This window comes from Symphalangus syndactylus, chromosome 3 (genome assembly GCF_028878055.3).
Source record: "Symphalangus syndactylus isolate Jambi chromosome 3, NHGRI_mSymSyn1-v2.1_pri, whole genome shotgun sequence".
NCBI lineage: Eukaryota > Metazoa > Chordata > Mammalia > Primates > Hylobatidae > Symphalangus > Symphalangus syndactylus.
In genome coordinates this window covers 86,588,042-86,610,419 of record NC_072425.2, presented here as the reverse complement: position 1 = coordinate 86,610,419, position 22,378 = coordinate 86,588,042, and the positions used below count along the sequence as shown (strand labels likewise).

Here is a 22,378-nt window from a genome sequence, read left to right as displayed (position 1 = left end):
ATATAAAGTTTTCATAATGTTAAATAATGTACAATTTCAAATAATCCTGTATATTACTATACACTAGAAAGAATATGGTTACAAAAAGCATTTCCATGAGGGCTGTGATTGAGTTCCGTGTTCCCGTAAAAACACTTAGAGAAGCCTAACTGAAGATTTCTAGAACCGACTGACAACTGATTTCAGTTGTAAACACATACTAAGCCAGCCTAGTTAGGCAGACATTCATTGCACGCCAAGGAGACACCAACGGGACTGTGTGCTCTTGCGTTATGAATCCCACGAAAATTAATCTTGTGCTCTGTGTAACAAGACTTTAACTTGCAGTAACATCCTTTCATCATTTAATATTTATTGTGCGCCTACCATACACCAGGCTCAGATACTGCACTGAACACCGACCCTGTCCCATGAAGCCTTACAGTGATGGGAGACACCTTTGCACGTTCCACCGCCCAATTATAAAAAAAAAAAAAAGGTAATCACGTAACCGAAACCTGGAAATCTGCCTTGGGCACACAAAAGAGCAGGCAGGACCTCGGACCAGCTCCGAGGCAAAATTCACTCAGCGCGGGACAGCGACAAGAAAACCGGCCGCACCTGTGCCTGCAGTCTCATTGCTCAGAACGGCGCGCCACTGTGACGTACCAGGCCCCGCCCCTGATTCTCTTCATAGTGCCCCCGCCTCCTTGCGCGAAGTGCGCAGGCTCCTGGGCCGGGCTCGGGTTCTGCCCGGGGACGCAGCCCAGTTGGCAGCGTCGCTCCCTGAGCGCTTCTAAGGGGGCCACCCGGCCTTGTCTTTCGGCAGTGGCCGAGCCACTGCCGCCTGCCGCCCGTTTCAGAGCTGAGCGCTGCAGCCGCAGTGCCGATCGCCGTGTCTGGTCGATAGAATCCCCAGTGTGCCCCAGAGAGTGCGACCCCTCGCCCGGCCCGGCGAGTCCCGGGCGTGAACCGAGCTGAGGGAGGATGGCAGCCTCTGGGGTGGAGAAGAGCAGCAAGAAGAAGACCGAGAAGAAACTTGCTGCTCGGGAAGAAGCTAAATTGTTGGCGGGTTTCATGGGCGTCATGAATAACATGCGGAAACAGGTACCGCCTCTGTGGGAGTGACGGACGACGGTGGGAGGTGGTCCGGGACTCGGGCCCCCGGTTCCCGGGGTCGAACCCCGCGCCCTGTGGATCGAGCCCCTCTTTCTCTGTCCTCGCCCCTCCTTCCGTTTTCGCAGGCGAGCGATTCCGCAGTTGGTAGAAGGGTGCGTAAAACAATTCTCGAGCAAAAGTGCTTCTCGTCTGCCGAGGATGTAGCTCCAAAGTCAGACTCCTGGGGGACTCCTCGGGCTGGCTTTCGCCGTCGGGTATCGGTTGTGTAACAGCTCTGCCCTAGTTATCTCTTTGTGAGGCGAGGATCCTTCCATTGGCGAGCCGTTTTAAGGTGTCGTGAGATCTTGTGTGAAGAAACCCATTGGCATAGCCAACACTGAAGCCCCCAAAGGGAGGAGAGTTGCTGGCCTGAAATCAGCTGCTCTTAAATAAGGATCCCCGCCCCCTCCTGTGTTCCCCGGTGGAGCTAGTTGAAGACGAGTCCTCCTATTCGTGTTAATTTAGAGCAGAAGCAGCCATCGATAAATACCATGCCATCTTCTAAGGGCACTGTGCGCCCCTGTTAATAAGAGGAGCTCTTTGTTCTGTCCTTGGTGTGTGGTGCGTTCGTGAAAGTCTGCAGCACATCGGCGAAAGGTGGGTTATGAAAAGAACGGATTTTAACGCTGGCGAAGGTGAAACAAAGAGGCTTTATTATTTTTTTAATTCCATAACATCTATACTGATAAGCATAGAAAGTCACTTTTTCCTTTCTGTAAGCTTTGTTTATAGATAATACACATCTAAGGAGATTTGTGGGAATGTTTGGGTTTTGTTGACTGGGATCCTGTTTCAAGAGGACAAAGCAGGATGTATTATGTGTAACTGCAAAACCTAGTTTGCTTTGTCTAGTGGTTCTGCTGGGAATATGGGGAACAGTAGAGGAATTTAAGATTTTTATGAAGATATTAACTTCTGGTTTCTATAAGCAAACGCTGACTGCAGGGATTTTGTCTTTGTTCACCAGCTCCTGCTACAGTGCACCAGTGCAGTCTGTGGGAATACTTTTAAATCTTTCCTGGCCTTTATGCTGAAGTACTGTGAATGCCTGAATTCTTTAATTTATGTAACTTACTTTCATGTATCTATTTTCAAATTCATGTTCCTTTCATGTAAACCTTTTTGTGTCTACAATACCACAGACTTCAAATTGCTGGTACATTTAGCTATTGCCTGCCTGTAATGGTAGTTGAACATAGTTTACCAGTGCTTAAACTTGTTGAAGACTCATTAGGTTCCCTCCCACTCCCTCGAATATATGTTTTCATTTGTGGATCATAGCATTGTAAAGCATTGCCTCAATCCCTAAATAGGGTGCAACTGGATTGCAGCAGCAAATATTTACTTGAGGAGGAGAGGATTATCTGAGACTGTCCATTTAGCTCTTTAGATTTAAAAATTGACTCATATTTCTTAGCTTTGGAGTATATTAACATCACTTATTTACCGTTACAATAGAAATACAATTACTGAAAAATCAGGGTTCTGTTACTGAGTAGGAAAGAAAAAATGGTTACTTGGTGAACAACCAGGGATCCCCTCCACAATGATTAACTGACCTTAATCTGCCAGGTTCTCCTTTTGTCAGTGGTTTGGCATGTGATTCAAACAGTTCTCCAATAGCACTTTTATCAACTTCATGGAATCATGCATCTTTTGCAAGATGTGCAGTTTCACTTCGCAATTGATTTACATTATGGTTATATTGTATTGTACTGTTTAACATCATAACACAGGAAACAATTCACCAAGAATGACTGACAAGGGCAGTTGATGGGAATTGGCAGAAACAGTAGCTGATCTGAGCCAGAGGAGGAATGTTTGAGTGAGGACCAACTTTATAAGTGCTCTTGTTCTTTAGTAAATATTTTTGTGTTATGACTACTTTTGCATCCCTTTACAATCTCATTGCTTTAAGGATCAGGATAATGAGTGCCTAGATGACAAGGACCCCTCTGTAAACATCCAGAAACATTCCTTCAAGAATTTGAGAACATTGTGAGATTAGCATACCTCAGTTCCAATCCCTGCTCTCTCATTATTTCATTTTGTTATTTTAGATAACATGATTTAGGTCATTCCATCTCTCTGTAGCATAGTGGCCGATTCTATACATAGAGGCAAAAGGGGATTCTGCAGAGCCAGCAGCCTCGGCTTCTTCTAAAGCCTTTTCCTACATTGTTTTTGTCATTTCTAGCCTTTTGTTTCTAAGTAAACTCTCCAGTGAAGTATGGGATACATATAAGAGGGCACAAATCATAAATGTACAGCTCAATTATTACAAAGTGCACATCCCACCAACAAGACTAGAACATGACCAGTACACCAGAGGTCCCCCCTTATGCCCTTCTCAGTCACCAACCCCACAGTAGTAACAACTATTCTAATTCTGTAACCATCGAAGTTAGAGCAGAAGCAGCCATTGATAAATACCATGCCATGCCATCTTCTAAGGGCACTGTGTGCCCCTGTTATTAAGAGGAGCTCTTTGTTCTGTCTTTGGTGTGTGGTGCATTCATGAAAATCTGCAGCAGATCGGCAAAAAGTGGGTTTTTCCTGTTTTTGAACTTATATAAATGTAATCATATAATATAAACTCTTGTGTTTTGATTTCTTAAGCCAACATTGTTTGTGGGATTCATCTGTGCTGTGTGTAGCACTACTTCATCCTTGTGGTATATAGTATCCCGTTGAATGAATATAGCACAATTTATCCATTCTATCATTATGGACATTTGGGTTATTTCTAGTTTGGAACTATTAAGACTAGTACTACTTTGAATATTTTTGTACACTTTGTACATACCTTTTGGTATGCATATGTATGTATTAATATTTGTGTTGGGAAATGCCAAACAGGAATTTTTGAGTCATAAGCTATACCACCTTCATCTTTAAAAGATATTGTTATGTAGTTTTCCAAAGTGATTGTACCATGTTACGCTTCTGCCAGTTGTGTGTGAGAGAGGCTTTTGCTCCGCATCCTTGCCATCACTTGATGTTGTAAGTCTTACCACTTTAGCCATTCTAACTGGGTGTATAGGAGCATCTTATTTAATTGGATTGAGTGCCTTTTCATTTATTTCTTTAACTTTTTGCTTAGATTAATGTTATTACCTGATATGTAAAATAGAGGCTTTACAAGGCAGGTCTGGGTCACAACCACTATTGCACATGCACATTGCTGTTGCCATACTCTTCTTTTGTGTTAATGAAGTCTAGGAGTCTCTTAACATTGGAGGAAGATGTTTTAAGACCTTCCTGAGTACCACCATAGTTTGTAGTTTCTCCACATTAAATGGATTAAAGCATAATTGGAACTTGAAAGCTTACGTTAAAGTCCTTATTGAGAGTTATGTGAGAGAACTACAAAGCTGATTTCACAATTAGATACTGGGCAGTTAACTGTGCTCACCTTCTGGCTAAAATGACTTTGCTTCTGTATTCTCATCTGTCTGACTGTAAATTACTACATGTCATTATCTTTAGGTTCTCTTGTGAATAATCTAAACCTTCAGTGTTAAACCCTTGATAATAATAAGACTTCTTGAGCACTTATAACTCTGTTCCAGCCATTCTGAAGAGTGTTTTACATGCTTTGTCTCATTTAATTCTCTTAACTTTCATTGACAACTCCAGTCATCCAGACCTTCTTATTCTTTTTCCTGTATTTTACTGTTTTCTGTTTCCTTTTTCTGTCTGTCCAGCTTAGAAGCTATTGTCACTCCACTGTCTCTCCAGTGCCCCAGCTTTCTTGACCCTCTGTCCCTTTTTCATGTCCATCTGGCAAACTTCAGTATTGATGACTGATTACCTTCTTTTGCAAGGCTCCAAGCACAGCTGGAAAATATCTCATTGGGCAACTTCTCTCAAGTAAGTGCTTGGCCACTAATTTCCACTAGACTATCAGTGCCAGTGAGCGATCTTTTTGTTTTACTATTTTCCTCCAATCTGAGTCCCTTCTCTAGATCCTCACTTTCAGCAGATCACCCTCTTTTGACATCATAGATAAATAGAAGTCATTAGTCTGGAACTATCTACCTTTTCACTTTGTACCACCAGATCTATAAACCTATTTTGACACTTTGCCTTTTCTGTTCTTATCCTGCTACAATGGAGATGCTGCTTCTTTTTCTAAGGCCAGTACTTCTACCTAGGCTTTGGCTTCCTGGATGCTGGGCTCCTCAGAAGTATTATACTCTTGGTTATTCCATCTTTGTTGAGCATCTTTAACTTTTCTTCTTTGCTGTATTCTTGCTATTGGCACCTAAGCTTGTTTTAACCTCTCCAGCTTTTGAACCAACCAACCAGCAAACCCATTCTTAATCTCAACATACCCCTCTAAATACTTCTCTCCCCCATTAAGATGAAAAGTTGGGTAAATTCACTACGTTTTCTTACTCACTATTTATTTATCACTCTAGTTCAATTTGGCTTCCAAGTTCATTCATTGAAATGAATACTTATTGACAACCCACTGTATGCTAAACATTTTGCTAGATTCTGGGGTTACAATGATAAGCAAACCCTGATAGTCCCAATCCTCATGTGGTTTGTAGGCTAGTAGAAAAGCAAGACATTAGTCAAGTAATCACACAAATAAATGTAATATTGCAACAGTGGTAGGTATTACACAGGAAAATAACATGGTACAACGAGGGCATATGGGTAGGTAATTTGACCATCAGGAAGTTTTCTCTAAGGAAATGGTCATTGAGAGCTGAAATAAGAGTAGGTGTTAACTAGGTAAAGAGAAAAGGGAAGAGTGACTCAATTAGAGGGAACAACATATTCAGAGGCTCTGAGTTGGACACCCACTTTATTATAGAATGGCAAGTTTGAGACTGATTAAAGGTCAGTGTAATTGGAGCACAGAACATAAGGGGGACGATGGTTCTAGATGAAACTGGCGAAGTAGCTAGGGACCTGCCCATGCATAGCTTCATAAGTCAAGTTAGGCGATTTGCCCTTATTCTAAAATCTGTGTGTGCATGTTTGTGTGCATGTGCATGCATGTTTGTGAGGTAGGGTGTTTTCCTCTTTAAAAAAGATAACTTGGCCTGGCACAATGGCTCACACCTGTAATCCCAGCACTTTGGGAGGCTGACACAGGTGGATCACCTGAGGAGTTTGAGACCAGTCTGGCTAACATGGTGAAACTCCATCTTTACTAAAAATACAAAAAATTAGCCGGGCATAGTCGCACGTGCCTGTAGTCCAAGCTACTCAGAAGACTGAGGCAGGAGAATTGCTTGAACCCGGGAGGCAGAGGTTGCAGTGAGCCAAGATTGCACCATTGTACTCCAGCCTGGAGACAGAGTGAGACTCCGTCTCAAAAAAAAAAAAAAAAAAAAAAGACTTACTGCTCTGTGGTAAATGAATTAAAGAGTTTTCAGAGTGCTTGCTGGCAGACCAAATAGGAAGCTGTGGTAGTCCAATGAGACGTGATGGTCCCTTGGACTGAGGTGATAACAGTGGCAGCCACAAGCAACATCAATGAAGAAAAGGTGATAGATTAAAAAGACAATAAAATCAACAGGACTTGGTGATGATAACTGCCATATGTAGTTGTGATAACTAAATTAGGTAACCAAATTAAGATAACTTAAAATACGACCTGATAGCAAGTAACATCTCAGTAAGTGTTAGCTATTTGTGTTGTGATGCTGGTAGGTGATTGGATGTTGAGGGATTCAGCATAAGGTGTCACTTACGATCTCTAGGGTTCTGGAATGCGTAACTAAATGGATGTTGACACTATTCACTGAGAAAGGAGGTATTGGAAAAGGATCAAAGCATTGGGGAAAGGATTATAATTTGTGTTTTGGATGTGTTTAGTTTGTGATATCATTGGGACACTGAAGTATATATGACAAATTGACAGGTCTGGAAAGTTGTGGGTTAGATGTATACATTTGTGAATTATCTTCCTGTAGAAGATAACTTCTTCATTGAAGCTGTGAAGAGTCAAGAGTCCAGAATAAAGGATAGGAAATGGGCCTATGGAGGAGATAACAAAGGAATCACCAGAAGAATAGGAGAAAAATGAGAGTTTTGAAAATTGGAAAGAAATTGTTTCTCCTTCCCAGGAAGTCAGGATGGCCGAATGGTCTAAAGCACTGTGTTCAGAGGAGGACTGCAACTTTTGAAGCTGATAAAAGGTCAGAATAAGATTAAAACTAAAAATACTTATAGTGGGACATAGCAACACAGAGTGGTTTGTTGACTGTAGTAAGACTTACTTTGATGGGGAGACAAATGGGAGTGAGATTAATGTAAGCTGGAGTAGAATATGAGGAAATTCAGGCAGCTGTTTTGAGAAATTTGGCCTTGAAGGGAGAGGGAGTCAAACGAAGGTTGCTGGTTTTTATTTGTTTAAATGGGAAAGATATAGGTGTCTTTAAAAACTAGCGGGAAAAAGAGATATAGAGGTTGGATATATATAAGACAGAGTGGGTAATTAATAGATAATTCCTGATATGAGATCCAAAGCAAATGTGATTAATCTCAGATAGGGGTGGGGGTGGGGCAGTTCCTCTTCCATAAGAAGTGGGAAGAAGGAGGGGATTGATAGTAGGTATGTTTGGAATCAGAAGAATGAAGGAGTTTCTATCCAGTGATTTCTATTTTCTCTAAAAAAAAAAATAGAATGAGATCATCTGCTAAAATGAAGGAGGAAGAAGGCAAAGCTGGAGGTTGAGGAAAGTAGTCTTTGCGAAGAATAGAAATGGAATTATGGCTGTCAGTATTTTTGAAGATTCTTTTGAGGTTGTCATGAACTTAGGTTGAATATTAAGCTATCCTTCAAAGCCCTATCTTTTGTTCTTTTTACCTGAAGAGGAGGCAAAAATGAGGAGGCTAATATAGGCAGGTCACGGTCTTAACTTTCAATCCCATGGAAACATTTTTCTATCACTTGGTGGAATCACTTTTCTTTTGGGCCTCCAAATCTCTAAACTAACAGAACCCACTAGCAGAAAGACTAATTGCTGAGATTAGAAGCAAAATTTTTGTAAGTGAATCATTAAGTGTAATATTGAAGGGAGCCAGGCCAGGCACGGTGGCTCACGCCTGTAATCCCAGCACTTTGGGAAGCTGGGGCGGGCGGATCACTTGAGGCCAGGAATTCACGACTAGCCTGGCCAACATGGTGAAACCCCATCTCTACTAAAAATACAAAAATTAGCCGGGTGACGCATGCCTGTAATCCCAGCTACTCAGGGGGCTGAGGCATGAGAATAGCTTGAACCCAGGAGGCGGAAGTTGTTGTGAGCCAAGATCGTGCCATTGCACTCCAGCCTGGGCAGCAAGAGCGAAACTCTGTCTCAAAAAAAACCCCAAATATTGAAGGGAGCCTCTTCCATTTTTTGGCTGCCAGGCTGTTAATTCTTGCTACAGAGAGACCATTCTGTCTATATAAATTATATCAGATTAGCTTATTTGAGAATGAATTCTGCTACTAAAAAAGAACCTTGAAAAGCACGAATGTAAGAAGCTGAAAGGAAATCAGGCATCTTGAGCTCATATCTATCTCACTTCCTCACTTTGTCAAATGAGAGAGGAGTTGCTAATCTAATTAAGTTAGGACTGAAGACACTGCTGTTTTATTAATGGTAAAGTTACTCTGTTGAGAGCTACCTTGTTGTATTTAAGGACTCCATCTGCTGAGTAGGACAGGTAAGGTATGTGTTATGATGGACTCCATAAGCTGGGTTTGGGCCAAGCCATCTCTCTCATTTTTCCCATGTAGGACATATGACTGTGCAGCTTCCAAAATTTAGATTATTGGGATATGTAGGGGCAATTTAAAGGTTGGCTTATCAAGCAAAGCCTCATTTTCCAACTTTGTTTTATGAGAGAAGCACTGCATATGGGAGATTAACAAGTACTTGCCCTTCAGTCAAAAGTGCATCTTGTTATGTCTCGTTTGGTTATTGATCCTTCCTTATATAAACAACCTGAGTTGAGAATCTCAGTGGGCTGAATGATAGAATTCAGGCACCAAAGCCCCACCCCAAACCTCCAGCACAAAGTAGCTGGACCAAGTAGCTGTAAGTTCTTTTTTCCAAGTTTGCCTTGTCTTTTGGGCTATTTTCTTACTAGCTCAGGGAATGCCTTGTTCTATCTTAAATGCTTATGTGGCTACTTTCCTCTACCAATAACTGTTCTTTTTTGTATCGTCTGAAGACCAGCTTAAGAGGTTATTTAAATTTTTACCCAAGAAAGCTTTGAAATGGGTGGATAACTATTAACACCAGGCCTTGAGATACTACAGGCTGGCAATTCACTTCTATTTCCCATCTCAAATTTTTCTAAGCCAAGGTGTCATTCTTAGCTCTCTAGATGTTCTGTGGTGCACCAAATGACAGCCTAAAGCACTCCATATAATTCTGTATTAGCAACACAGAACCTCCCAAATCTGACTGTTATGAGCCCTCTCATGATTAAATTCCAACATCTATGCTCTTCCTCTGAATTAAAATGAAAGGCAATTGAATTCCAAATACGTGCTCACCCTGGTTTCTTATACTGTTCAGTTTAGTCAGCCAGAAAACATTTGCTTCAGTGTTTGGGTACAGTCAGGGTAGCTTCTTCAGCAGCTGCAATGTGGGCTGGCTTCCATTGGAATGGATTTAGTTAGCTTAGCACCTCCAAAGCTGAATTTCTCCAATTTCAAGGTAGTCGATGCCACACTTTTCCAGTATGTCAGAACATCCCTAGGATTGATATAAGAAGATCTCTCATCTCTATACCAAACAGCCCAGATGTTGACATATTATTTATACAATCCTAACCCACATTATTTTTTGCAGCCAAAAACAGAATATAAACTTTGGTTTCTGGGGAACAGAGAGTTTTCAAAGAAAACATAACAATCTTGGCTTTTGGCTTGCCAGTCTGAATCAGCTTTCTATAATCTACAGACTCTAGGGCTAAACTCAGTTGGGAGGAATCTTCCGTGCTTATAGGGGCACTATTTACCATCTATAGAAGAGATTTCTTCAATGTATATTGATGCTTCTCTGGCATAGGACTCGTTCTCGTTCTTTTTTTTTTTTTTTTTTTTTTTTTTTTTTTTTTTTTTGAGATGGAGTCTTGCTCTGTCGCCCAGGCTGGAGTGCAGTGGCGCGATCTCGGCTCCCTGCAACCTCTGCCTCCCAGGTTCAAGCAATTCTCCTGCCTCAGCCTCCCGAGCAGCTGGGATTACCGGTGTCCACCACCACATCTGGCTAATTTTTTGTATTTTAGTAGAGATGGGGATTTACCACGTTAGCCAGGATGTCCTCGATCTCCTGACCTCGTGATCTGCCCGCCTCGGCCTCCCAAAGTGCTGGGATTACAGGAGTGAGCCACCGCACCCGGCCAGGACTCATTCTTTCTCTTAGACAATTGTTAGAAATTTGCCAGGGTGATAATACTCAGCTACCAGGTATCATAGAGTTTCCCTTCTTTCCCTGTTATCTATCCTGCACATTTAAAGCTTAATTTTGATATCTTTTTTGAATCCTCTGTTCCTGGCAACATAATGCTGAAAGGATTGAGTTCTATCTAATGACAAAGACTTCTCTCATTTTTGAAAGGAGAGTGATTTACATTTGTAGCCAGCAGTTCTGCAGAGCAGTTTGTGGCCTTGCATTCCTTGCAATTCTGAGCTTCCTGATTGTTCTGCACCTTTCTGTGCCCATTAAGATCCTGTCATGCTGTGAAATTCCTTGTATCTATGAATCCCGTCTCTTGGAGGGGTTTGTCCTCCTTTCCTCTCCATTTGTCTCAGCTGGAGAATGGCCTTTAACATTCTTTTAAGGCCCGTGGTCCCACAGGGACCAATATGTCCCTTACAGCATGCTCCTCAGTATTTGAAATTTCTAGGCCTTGCAAACTCAGCAGCAGTGCAGACATGTTCCTTTCTGTTACCTATTTGTGTCAAAATGGGCTATGTCTGTAGTGTTGCGTTTTCCTCTATGGTACATCTGTTCTTTCAGGCAGCCTCAGCTGACTTGTTAACCTGCTTAAGTTGGATCTTTTTCTTTCTACATCAGGTATCTGACCTCTTTAGATTAGAGTACCTTTCTTTTTCTTTTCCGTATGATTTTGGTGTTTGTTTTGCTTGCATACTTATTCCTCTAATGCTTTTCCTACAGAGCTTCCCCTAGTGGGAAATAAGAGAGCAGATGTGTTCAGAATTAGTTCAGTTACTGCCAGCCTTCACTACTCTCAGAAAGGTAATTCTAATTGTGGGGATGTCCAGCATATGACTTAGAGCTGGACTACTTTTGGGTTATTTGACTTACTTTAATGTGATCTAGTACTCTCCCTTAGAGTCTTAGTTCCACAAACTTCTCAGTTCTACTGTATACCATATGCTGTATAGCAAATACCACACCTGTCTTCCCAGCAATATCACCTTGAAAATTACTTAATAACGCAAGAAATACTCTTGCTGATCTTTCTCCTTTTCAAATCTGTCTGAACTTAATTGTAATGGCCTATTATAGTTGTCCTATTCTTTAAGAGAAATCCTCTAATTTTCTCGTAATATCTTTAGCATTAAGAGGAATCATAAAATTTTCCTAGATCCAGGCCTTTTTTTTTTTTTTTTTTTTTTTGAGATCAAGTCTTGCTCTGTCACCCAGGCTGGAGTGCAGTGGCATGATCTCAGCTCACTGCAACCTCTGCCTCCCTAATGATTCTCCTGCCTCAGCCTCCCAAGTAGCTGCTATTACAGACACGCGCCACCACACCTGGCTAATTTTTGTATTTTTAGTAGAGTCAGGGTTTTGCCATGTTGGCCAGGCTGGTCTTGAACTCCTGACCTCAGGTGATCGACATGCCTTGGCTCCCAAAGTGCTGATCCAGGCCTTTCTGAGAGAACCGTTTTAATCTACTCCTGAATTCTTACTTCTCTTCTTCTATTCCTGTTTGGTCCATAACACCTTCCTTGAATAAGTAACAACAAAAATAGCTTTTTTTTTCTTAGTCCCAGCTCTTAAAGGGCAATTATGCCAAAGTCTTCTTTCCTTTGCAAAGCTGTTTGGCCTGACCTGGCATATGTCTCCCTTAAGGAAGGCAGTCGCTCTTTTCCTTCTGCTTAGTCTAGGTATCGTCCTTTGTTTTTCCTTCACTATCCCACTTGCCTTATTCTAATCGTGTATGTGTTTAAGTTCAATCCTGTTTTTCTTTGCTTTTCTGACAAATGTGATTTCTAGAGAAGTCTTTTTAATGTTTCTTAGGATTTGCGTTTATTATTGCTTTATTGAGGCTTTTCTAGTAAGTAATCCAAGAAAATTATTTACCCCGTCTAATAAGGGCCTCATTTCCCTTTATATTTTCAGTGATTTAAATCTACCACCCAGCTATAGTTGAATCTACAATCTGCTCAGGGATTTATACTCAATGCCAATTTGATATCATGCTGGGAGGGACTGATTGCAGAACCTTCTTGACAAGCCACATAAATCTAAAGGTTAGTCATTCCTCAGTCTCCATTTTGGAATATAACAAAGGATAGAACGTGGGGCAGTTGACTGCATGCCTCTTACTAATGACAGCACATGCGATTAAAAGCTAATCCTCATACAGTGTTTTAGCACTTACATGGACCCAGCTGCCTTTTGTAATCCTGTCAGGTAAGCTTGATTGAGAGCAAAAGGTCATGATACCAACAGATGCCTAAAATGTCTGCTTCTTCTGAGGTGAGCCTTTACTAGAACCAAAGGATTCTTCCTGTAAAAGTCCCCAAATCTTACAGGCACTAAAGCAGCACCAAAGTTTCTTTCTCTATGACGTGTTGAGTATCTATGCATACATATTTGAGGACCCGTCACTACTAGTTCTAACTGTAGGACATTGACCTGAGCATTAAATTGGGCTTTCTGTTCTTCCTTCCCTAAACTAAACTTACCCACCCAGTCTGAGGCAGAGTAGCTGATGAGCAGGAACAGTTCTCTCCTGCCAGAGGAGCAAGCCTGCCCCGATAATTGATGTCCCACTTTTGGGGCAGACCTAGGAAAGAAGAATGAGCCAGAATGCCTGGCTATGTGTTGTCGGTGACCTCTGCCACACTCTTGTGCATCCTGTATTCACTCTTCCACATGTGATGGATGGAGACTGAAACTTCCTTCTCAGTACTTACCTTCCCAGGGGAAGAGGGAGTACATTATGGGTGAGGAATCTAATGGTTCCCTAAATGATTAAGTTATCTCAATATCATTTTTGATTATCTGATCTCTTACCACATTATTTCCTAGACTTTTTTTTTTTTTAAGAACAGTTTTAATTTCATAGAAAATTTGAGCCAGGTGTGGTAGCTCGTGCCTGTAATCCCTATACTTTGAGAGGCCAAGGTAGTAAGATTGCCTTAATCTGGTCGTTGGAGACTAGCCTGGGCAACACTGTGAGACCTCATCTCTACAAAAGATAAAAAAAATTAGCCAGGCATGGTGGCACACGCCTGTGATCCCAGCTACTTGGGAGGAGGGATGGGAGGATCACTTGAGCCCACCGACTCCAGTTTGAGGCTGCAGTAAGCTGAGATTGCACCACTGCACTCCAGCCTGGATGATAGAGCAAGACCCTGTCTCAAAAAATAAAAAGAAGCCGGGCGCGGTGGCTCACGCCTGTAATCCCAGCACTTTGGGAGGCTGAGGCGGGTGGATCACGAGGTCAGGAGATCGAGACCATGGTGAAACCCCGTCTCTACTAAAAATACAAAAAAATTAGCCGGGCGTGGTGGCGGGCGCCTGTAGTCCCAGCTACTCGGAGAGGCTGAGGCAGGAGAATGGCGTGAACCCGGGAGGCGGAGCTTGCAGTGAGCCGAGATTGCGCCACTGCACTCCAGCCTGGGTGACAGAGCAAGACTCCGTCTCAAAAAAAAAAAAAAAAAAGAAAAAGAAAAATTGAGCAGAAAGTATAGTATTTACGTTTATTCCCTCACCTCTTTCTCTACACACAGTTACCCCTGTCATTAACATATTGCATTAGTGTGGTATGTTTGTTACAATTGATGAGTCAATATTGTTACTTTTTTTTTTTTCCGAGACAGAATCTCGCTCTGTTGTCTAGGCTGGAATGTAGTGGTACAATCTCTGCTCACTGCAACCTCTGCCTCCTGGGTTCAAGCGATTCTCATGCCTCAGCCTCCTGAGTAGCTGGGATTACAGGCGTGAGCCACCACATCCAGCTAATTTTTGTATTTTTAGTGGAGACAGGGTTTCGCCATGTTGGCCAGGCTGGTCTCAAACTCCTCAAGTGATCCACACATCTCAGCCTCCCAAAGTGCTGGGATTACAGGGGTAAGCCACTGTGCCTAGCCCCCAATATTGTTACATATTATTAACATTCATAGTTTACATTAGGGTTGACTCTGTGTTGTACATGTTACAGGTTTTGACAAATGTATAATGACATGTATCCACCATTACAATATCCTACAGAATAATATTCACTGCTCTAAACATGTCCTGTTCACCTTATCACTACATTTTTGAAGTGGTATCTTTATCATATATCAAACTGCCACTTAATGAAGATCCCTCACCTTTTTTTTGTTTCTCAATATTATTTTGTTGCTTCTATGACTTGGGATTTTTTTCTCACTTGTGTTTCTTTATGGCTTATTTCTCATACAAGATAGCTATTTGTGTCTGGCCATTTTACTGACTTTCCTTGTTATTTCTATAAGTGTAAGTTGATTTATTTTTATCTTCTTACTAATTTGGCTAAGATTTCCAGAGCAAGGTTGAATAACAGTAATGACAAGGATTTGTATACCTGGTTTGTTTTATTTTATTATTATTTTATTTATTTTATTTTATTTTTGACTGAGTCTCACTCTCTCACCCAGGCTGGAGTGCTGTGGCACAATCTCAGCTCACTGCAACCTTTCGCCCCTGGGCTCAAGCGACCCTCCCACCTCAGCCCCCCAAGTAGCTGAGACCACAAATGCGTGCCACCACACCTGGCTATGTTTTTGTATTTTTGGTAGAGATGGGTTTTACCATGTTGCCCAGGCTGACCTTGAACTCCTGAGATCAAGCCATCTGCCCACCTCAGCCTCCCAAAGTGCTTGGGATTACAGGCATGAGTCACCACACCCAGCCCCATATACCTTGTTTCAAGATTGAAATGAGAACATGTCTGATGTTTCACTATGACATGTGATGTCTGCTGTTGATTTCTTAAAAGAAATTTTGTTTTAACTGATAAATAATAGTTCTACTTACAGGGAATGTAGTGATGTTTCAATGCATATAATGCGTAGTGAACAAATCAGGCTAATTAGCATATCCATTCTCTCAAACACTTATTATTTCTTTTTGTTGGGAACATTCAATATCTTGTTTCTAGAATCTAATATTTATTATTATTATTTTATTAGAGACAGGGTCTTGCTCTGTCACCCAGGCTGGAGTGCAGTGGCATGATCATAGTTCAGTGCAACCTCAAACTCCTGGGCTCAAGTGATCCTCCCGTTTCAACCTACCAAGTAGCTAGGACTACAGGCATGTGCCACCACACCTGGCTAATTTTTTATTTTTAGTAGAGTCAGGATCTCACTATGTTGCCTAGGCTGGCCTTGAACTCCTGGCTTCAAGCAATTCTGCCTTAGCCTACCAAAGTGCTGGGATTACAGGTGTAACCCACTGCTCCCAGCCTGAATCTTTTACTGTTAACTATAGTCATCCTACAGTGATATAGAATACTAGAACTTTTTCCTCCCATCTTGCTGTAATTTTATGTCCTTTAACAAACCTCTCTCTATCCTTCCTTCCCTCTCCCCTTCCCTCTACCCTTTCCAGCCTCTAATATCTTCTGTTCTGCTTTTTACTTGGATAAGATCAACCTTTTTAGCTTACACATATGAGTGAGAACATGTAGCATTTAAATTTCTGTTCCTAGTTTATTTCACCTAACATAATGTCTTCCAGTTCCATCCACATTGCCATGAAAGACAGGATTTCATTCTTTGCTATGGCTGAATAGTATTCCATGGTGTATATATACCACATTTTCTTTATCAATTCATCTATCACTGGACACCTAGATTGACTCCGTATCTTGGCTGTTGTGCTTAGTGCTGCAGTAAACATGGGAGTGCAGATGTCTCTTTGTTATAATGATATCACTGGAGTACAGTGATGCAATCACAACTCACTGCAACCTCCTCCTCTGGGGCTCAAGTGATCTTCTTACCTCAGCACCACCCCCACCCCCAGTCACACACCACCATCCCTGGCTAATTTTTGTATTTTTTTTGTGGAGACAGAGTTTCATCATGTTGCCCAGGCTGGTCTCAAATTCCTAGGCTCAAGCAATCCACCTGCCTTGGCCTCCCAAAATGCTAGGATTGCAGGTGTGAGCGACCACACCCAGCCCCCATTTCTTGTCTGTGGATATACCTTTCTTTAGCTTATTGGTAACAGGAGGAGCCTTTCACTATAGGTCAGTCCCATCTTTTTTTTTTTTTTTTTTTGAGATGGAGTCTTGCTCTGTTGCCCAGGCTGGAGTGCAGTGGCTCGATCTCAGCTCACTGCAAGCTCCGCCTCCTGGGTTCACGCCATTCTGCCTCAGTCTCCTGAGTAGCTGGGACTACAGGTGCCCACCACCATGCCTGGCTAATTTTTTGTATTTTTAGTAGAGGCAAGGTTTCACCGTGTTAGCCAGGATGGTCTCGATCTCCTGACCTCGTGATCCGCCCGCCTCACCCTCCCAAGGTGCTGGGATTACAGGCATGAGCCTCCGCACCCGGCAGTCCCATCTCTTATTGGAAATTATCAGTCTATTGTAGTACAGGCAAATAAATGTACCATTTGGATACAAAAGACTCTTCCGACTTATTTTCCTCACCCCTCCAACCATTAATATCCAGCTGGACATTAATCTTAGACTAAAACTCAGTTGCTGTACAAAGATCTACATTTCTTTTTTTTTTTTTTTTTTTTTTTTGAGACAGAGTCTGGCTCTGTTGCCCAGGCTGGAGTGCAGTGGCACCATCTCGGCTCACTGCAAGCTCCGCCTCCCGGGTTCAGCCATTCTCCTGCCTCAGCCTCCGGAGTAGCTGGGACTACAGGCGCCCGCCACCATGCCCTGCTAAATTTTTTGTACTTTTAGTAGAGACAGGGTTTCACTATGTTGGCCAGGATGGTCTCGAACTCCTGACCTCGTGATCCGCCCACCTCGGCCTCCCAAAGTGCTAGGATTACAGGCTTGAGCCACCGCGCCCGGTCAGATCTACATTTCTTCAACCTCCTTCAGTGCCTATAAAGTCATTCTACTTATAAACTCTGTTGTTGAGTATGCCTTGGAGATGTTTTTGCTGTATTTTTGTTTAGCCCTATGTTTCCTGGAAGTTCCATCACTAGCCATAGATTTCTCCCCATAATCTGATATAATCTGATTTGCTTGATGCTTTATCATCTTTATTCTTCACTCCCCACCCCTTTCTCCCTCTCCTTCTCTCCCTCCTTTGACCTCCAAGGCAACTTGATCACTTGTTTTTTGGTGGTAACCAAATAGTTAACTTGGTTCTGCTACTTGGTATTTTTTGGTGTAGTATGTAGCAAAATCACCTGAAAGATCTGCCTCTGTACCCCCTCCCCAAATGAAATAAAATTTAAAAATTCAGGACACTATGAGAATAAAAATAGCTTTAGTTATAAACCTGCATATAAGTTTTAAGCAATAGTCAGTACTAGGCCTTATTTGAAAATCTTCAAATAAGCTGTAAAAGTGAAATTTTGTTCATTTCCTAGCCTGCTATTTGAGGCTTATTTTCTCTCTCATTCTAAACATTATTATTTTATTTTGATTTATCTTCACAAAATAATACAATAAGAAATAACGGAGATTTATCTATCAGAAACTCTATTAACAGTTTTAGTAAAATACTTAAAATTTGCAAAATGCAAATCCTGTGAGCCATGAAGCCAATCTTAGATTTGTAAGCGATATTTTTTTACTCTGAATATACTATTTGCCTCATATTCCCAGTGCCTAGGACAGTGTTTAACACGTTGTATACACCAAGTTTTCTGTAAGCCTAACCTCTATATTTTGTCTTTAACTTCGTTAAGAAATTAAGATTTTATTTGGCAAAAAGGACATTTATTTTTCTTGATATTCATTTATAAGTGTTCTAGTAAGCCTTTAATTTTTTTATTATTCCGTTTTCCCCACATTTTAATTATTTACTCAGAGCTGCCTTCTTTAAGCAGCTTATGGTGATACTATTTTGACTTTGGTCAGAAATCAGAATTTAAAACTGGCTGCTATCCAGCTTCTATCAGAAGTGCATTTGAGAGAAGTGTTATTTAAGAAAAGATTGCTGAAAGGACATTTAGTTCATCTCCTCTGTATTCTGAGCTGTTTCTGTTTCAAGTTAGATCTGTGAATGCTACTTTCTTAGGAAATGCAGTGTATGTTCTCAATTTCATCAAGGATAAATAATGGAAAATAAATCATATAAAAACTAATTGCTGTGTTTGAAAAACTGTCAGGACGTCAGGGGCACTGCCATGATATCATTGAATTTCCCCCAGAAAAGCTTACCATGAGAAATGTCTTAGAATCTGTGTCAGAAAAAAAAAAAAAAAAAAGACTTCTCTGAAGGGTTAGTAGACTTGTTTGTTTCTGATTATGAGGAACTTTTTCTTTCCTCTTGACTGTTGGAAAACTCAGTGCAAAATTTTTATACTACGTGGCAGCAACTCTGTAAGTCCTTCCTAAATATGTCTTCAAAAGAAATTCTGTGCTGGAAAAAGATTGGCTTTAAATAGAAAATAGAGATAAAGCATTTGGCAAGCACCTTTTTAATATGTATTGCCAAGCCAGGCTAGTGAGCCTTTTTTTATTTTATATATTTTTCCTTTGATTAGAAAACGTTGTGTGACGTGATCCTCATGGTCCAGGAAAGAAAGATACCTGCTCATCGTGTTGTTCTTGCTGCAGCCAGTCATTTTTTTAACTTAATGTTCACAAGTAAGTATCTTAAGGTAAAACATGCCATTATTTCTTCTATGAGAATGAAGTAAAATCTAAAAGAGAATATGTCATTTTTCTAATTTTTAAAGCAGTTAAGAACTTAAGGCCACAGAACAGTGAAGACATTGAAAAAGTAGTCGTCTGATAACCAAAGGAAAAAATGTCCTTTCATTAGACCTAAAGGCCTGATGCCTTTACTGATGGAGGCACAGCTTCTACTTAAAAGCCCAGGGTTGAGGTGGAGGTTGCAGTGAGCCGAGATCGCGCCACTGCACTCCAACCTGGGCGCCAGAGCGAGACTCTGTCTCAAAAAAAAAAAAAAAAAAAAAAGCACAGGGTTTTCTTTTTAACCTTAGGTGGAAAGACAAAGAAGCAGATAAATTTCATAATATTTTAGCCGGCAAGTTAAACTTAAAAAAAAAAAAAAAAGAGGTGGAGCCAAGATGGCCGAATAGGAACAGCTCCGGTCTCCAGCTCCCAGCCCCAGCGATACAGAAGACGGGTGATTTCTGCCTTTCTGCTTGAGGTACCGGTTTCATCTCACTAGGGAGTGCCTAACAGTGGGTTCAGGACAGTCGGTGAAGCGCACTGTGCGCGAGCCGAAGCAGGGCGAGGCATTGCCTCACTCGGGAAGCGCAAGGGGTCAGGGAGTTCCCTTTCCTAGTCAAAGAAAGGGGAAACAGACGGCACCTGGAATATCGGGTCAGTCCCGTCCTAATACTGCGCTTTTCCAACGGGCCTGGAAAACGGCACACTAGGAGATTGTGTCCCGCACCTGGCTCGGAGGGTCCTATGCCCACAGAGTCTTGCTGATTGCTAGCACAGCAGTCTGAGATCACGCTGCAAGGCGGCAGCCAGGCTGGGGGAGGGGCGCCCGCCATTGCCCAGGCTTGCTTAGGTAAACAAAGCAGCCAGGAAGCTCGAACTGGGTGGAGCCCACCACAGCCCAAGGAGGCCTGCCTGCCTCTGTAGGCTCCACCTCTGGGGGCAGGGCACAGACAACCAAAAACTCAGCGAGAACCTCCACAGCCTTAAATGTCCCTGTCTGACTGACAGCTTTGAAGAGAGTAGTGGTTCTCCCAGCACGCAGCGGGAGATCTGAGAACGGACAGACTGCCTCCTAAAGTGGGTCCCTCACCCCTGAGCAGCCTAACTGGGAGGCACCCCCCCAGTAGGGACAGACTGACACCTCATTCAACCGGGTGCTCCTCTGAGACAAAACTTTCAGAGGAACTATCAGACAGCTGAATTTGTGGTCTCACGAAAATCCACTGTTCTGCAGCCACCGGTGCTGACACCCAGCCAAACAGGGTCTGGAGTGGACCTCTAGTAAACTCCAACAGACCTGCAGCTGAGGGTCTTGTTTGGTAGAAGGAAAATTAACAAACAGAAAGGACATCCACACCAAAAACCCATCTGTACATCACCATCATCGAAGACAAAAAGTAGACAAAACCACAAAGATGGGGAAAAAACAGACCAAAAAAACTGGAAACTCTAAAAAACAGAGCACCTCTCCTCCTCCAAAGGAACGCAGTTCCTCACCAGCAACGGAACAAAGCTGGATGGAGGATGACTTTGATGAGTTGAGAGAAGAAGGCTTCAGACGATCAAACTACTCTGAGCTACGAGAGGAAATTCAAAACAATAGCAAAGAAGTTAAAAACTTTGAAAAAAAATTAGAAGAATGGATAACTAGAATAACCAATGGAGAGAAGGGCTTAAAGGAGATGATGGAGCTGAAAGCCAAGTTTCGAGAACTACGCGAAGAATGCAGAAGCCTCAGTAGCAGATGTGATCAACTGGAAGAAAGGGTATCGCTGATAGAAGATGAAATGAATGAAATGAAGAGAGAAGGGAAGTTTAGAGAAAAAAGAATAAAAAGAAATGAACAAAGCCTCCAAGAAATTTGGGACTATGTGAAAAGACCAAACCTACGTCTGATTGGTGTACCTGAAGATGATGGGGAGAATGGAACCAAGTTGGAAAACACTCTGCAAGATATTATCCAGGAGAACTTCCCCAATCTAGCAAGGCAGGCCAGCATTCAGATTCAGGAAATACAGAGAACGCCACAAAGATACTCCTCGAGAAGGGCAACTCCAAGACACATAATTGTCAGATTCACCAAAGTTGAAATGAAGGAAAAAATGTTAAGGGCAGCCAGAGAGAAAGGTCGGGTTACCCACAAAGGGAAGCCCATCAGACTAACAGCTGATCTCTCAGCAGAAACTCTACAAGCCAGAAGAGAGTGGGGGCCGATATTCAACATTCTTAAAGAAAAGAATTTTCAGCCCAGAATTTCCTATCCCGCCAAACTAAGCTTCATAAGTGAAGGAGAAATAAAATACTTTACAGACAAGCAAACGCTGAGTGATTTTGTCACCACCAGGCCTGCCCTAAAAGAGCTCCTGAAGGAAGCACTAAACATGGAAAGGAACAACCGGTACCAGCCACTGCAAAAACATGCCAAATTGTAAAGACCATCGAGGCTAGGAAGAAACTATAGCAACTAACAAGCAAAATAACCAACTAACATCATAATGACAGGATCAGATTCACACATAACAATATTCACGTTAAATGTAAATGGGCTAAATGCTCCAATCAAAAGACACAGACTGGCAAACTGGATAAGGAGTCAGGACCCATCAGTGTGCTGTATTCAGGAAACCCATCTCACGTGCAGAGACACACATAGACTCAAAATAAAGGGATGGAGGAAGATCTATCAAGCAACTGGAAAACAAAAAAAGGCAGGGGTTGCAATCCTAGTCTCTGATAAAATAGACTTTAAACCAACAAAGATCAAAAGAGACAAAGAAGGCCATTACATAATGGTAAAGGGATCAATTCAACAAGAAGAGCTAACTATCCTAAATATATATGCACCCAACACAGGAGCACCCAGATTCATAAAGCAAGTCCTCAGTGACCTACAAAGGGACTTAAACTCCCACACAATAATAATGGGAGATTTTAACACCCCACTGTCAGCATTAGACAGATCAACGAGACAGAAAGTTAACAAGGATATCCAGGAATTGAACTCAGCTCTACATAAAGTGGACCTAATAGACATCTACAGAACTCTCCACCCCAAATCAACAGAATATACATTTTTTTCAGCACCACACCACACCTATTCCAAAATTGACCACATAGTTGGAAGTAAAGCTCTTCTCAGCAAATGTAAAAGAACAGAGATTATAACAAACTGTCTCTCAGACCACAGTGCAATCAAACTAGAACTCAGGATTAA

At 41.9% G+C, this 22,378-nt stretch overlaps 1 protein-coding gene across 9 annotated transcripts in view; it reads left to right on the top strand.

The window, feature by feature from the left end:
- Positions 1–672: 672 nt before the first annotated feature.
- Positions 673–22,378, top strand: part of KLHL7 (kelch like family member 7) — a 77,485-nt gene continuing 55,779 nt past the window's right edge. For 2 of the 9 annotated variants that reach the window (XM_055272453.2, XM_055272462.2), the window contains exons 1-2: positions 673–1,086; positions 19,011–19,113. In XM_055272453.2, coding sequence (XP_055128428.1) covers positions 967–1,086; positions 19,011–19,113 — 223 coding nt within the window. In that variant the 5' untranslated portion in view covers positions 673–966. Of the gene's footprint in view, positions 1,087–1,129; positions 1,735–7,073; positions 7,299–10,758; positions 11,361–12,470; positions 12,602–19,010; positions 19,114–22,378 lie in introns of those variants that run through there. The other 7 variants (XM_063636313.1, XM_055272452.1, XM_055272456.2 and 4 more) reach the window with 6 other exon arrangements.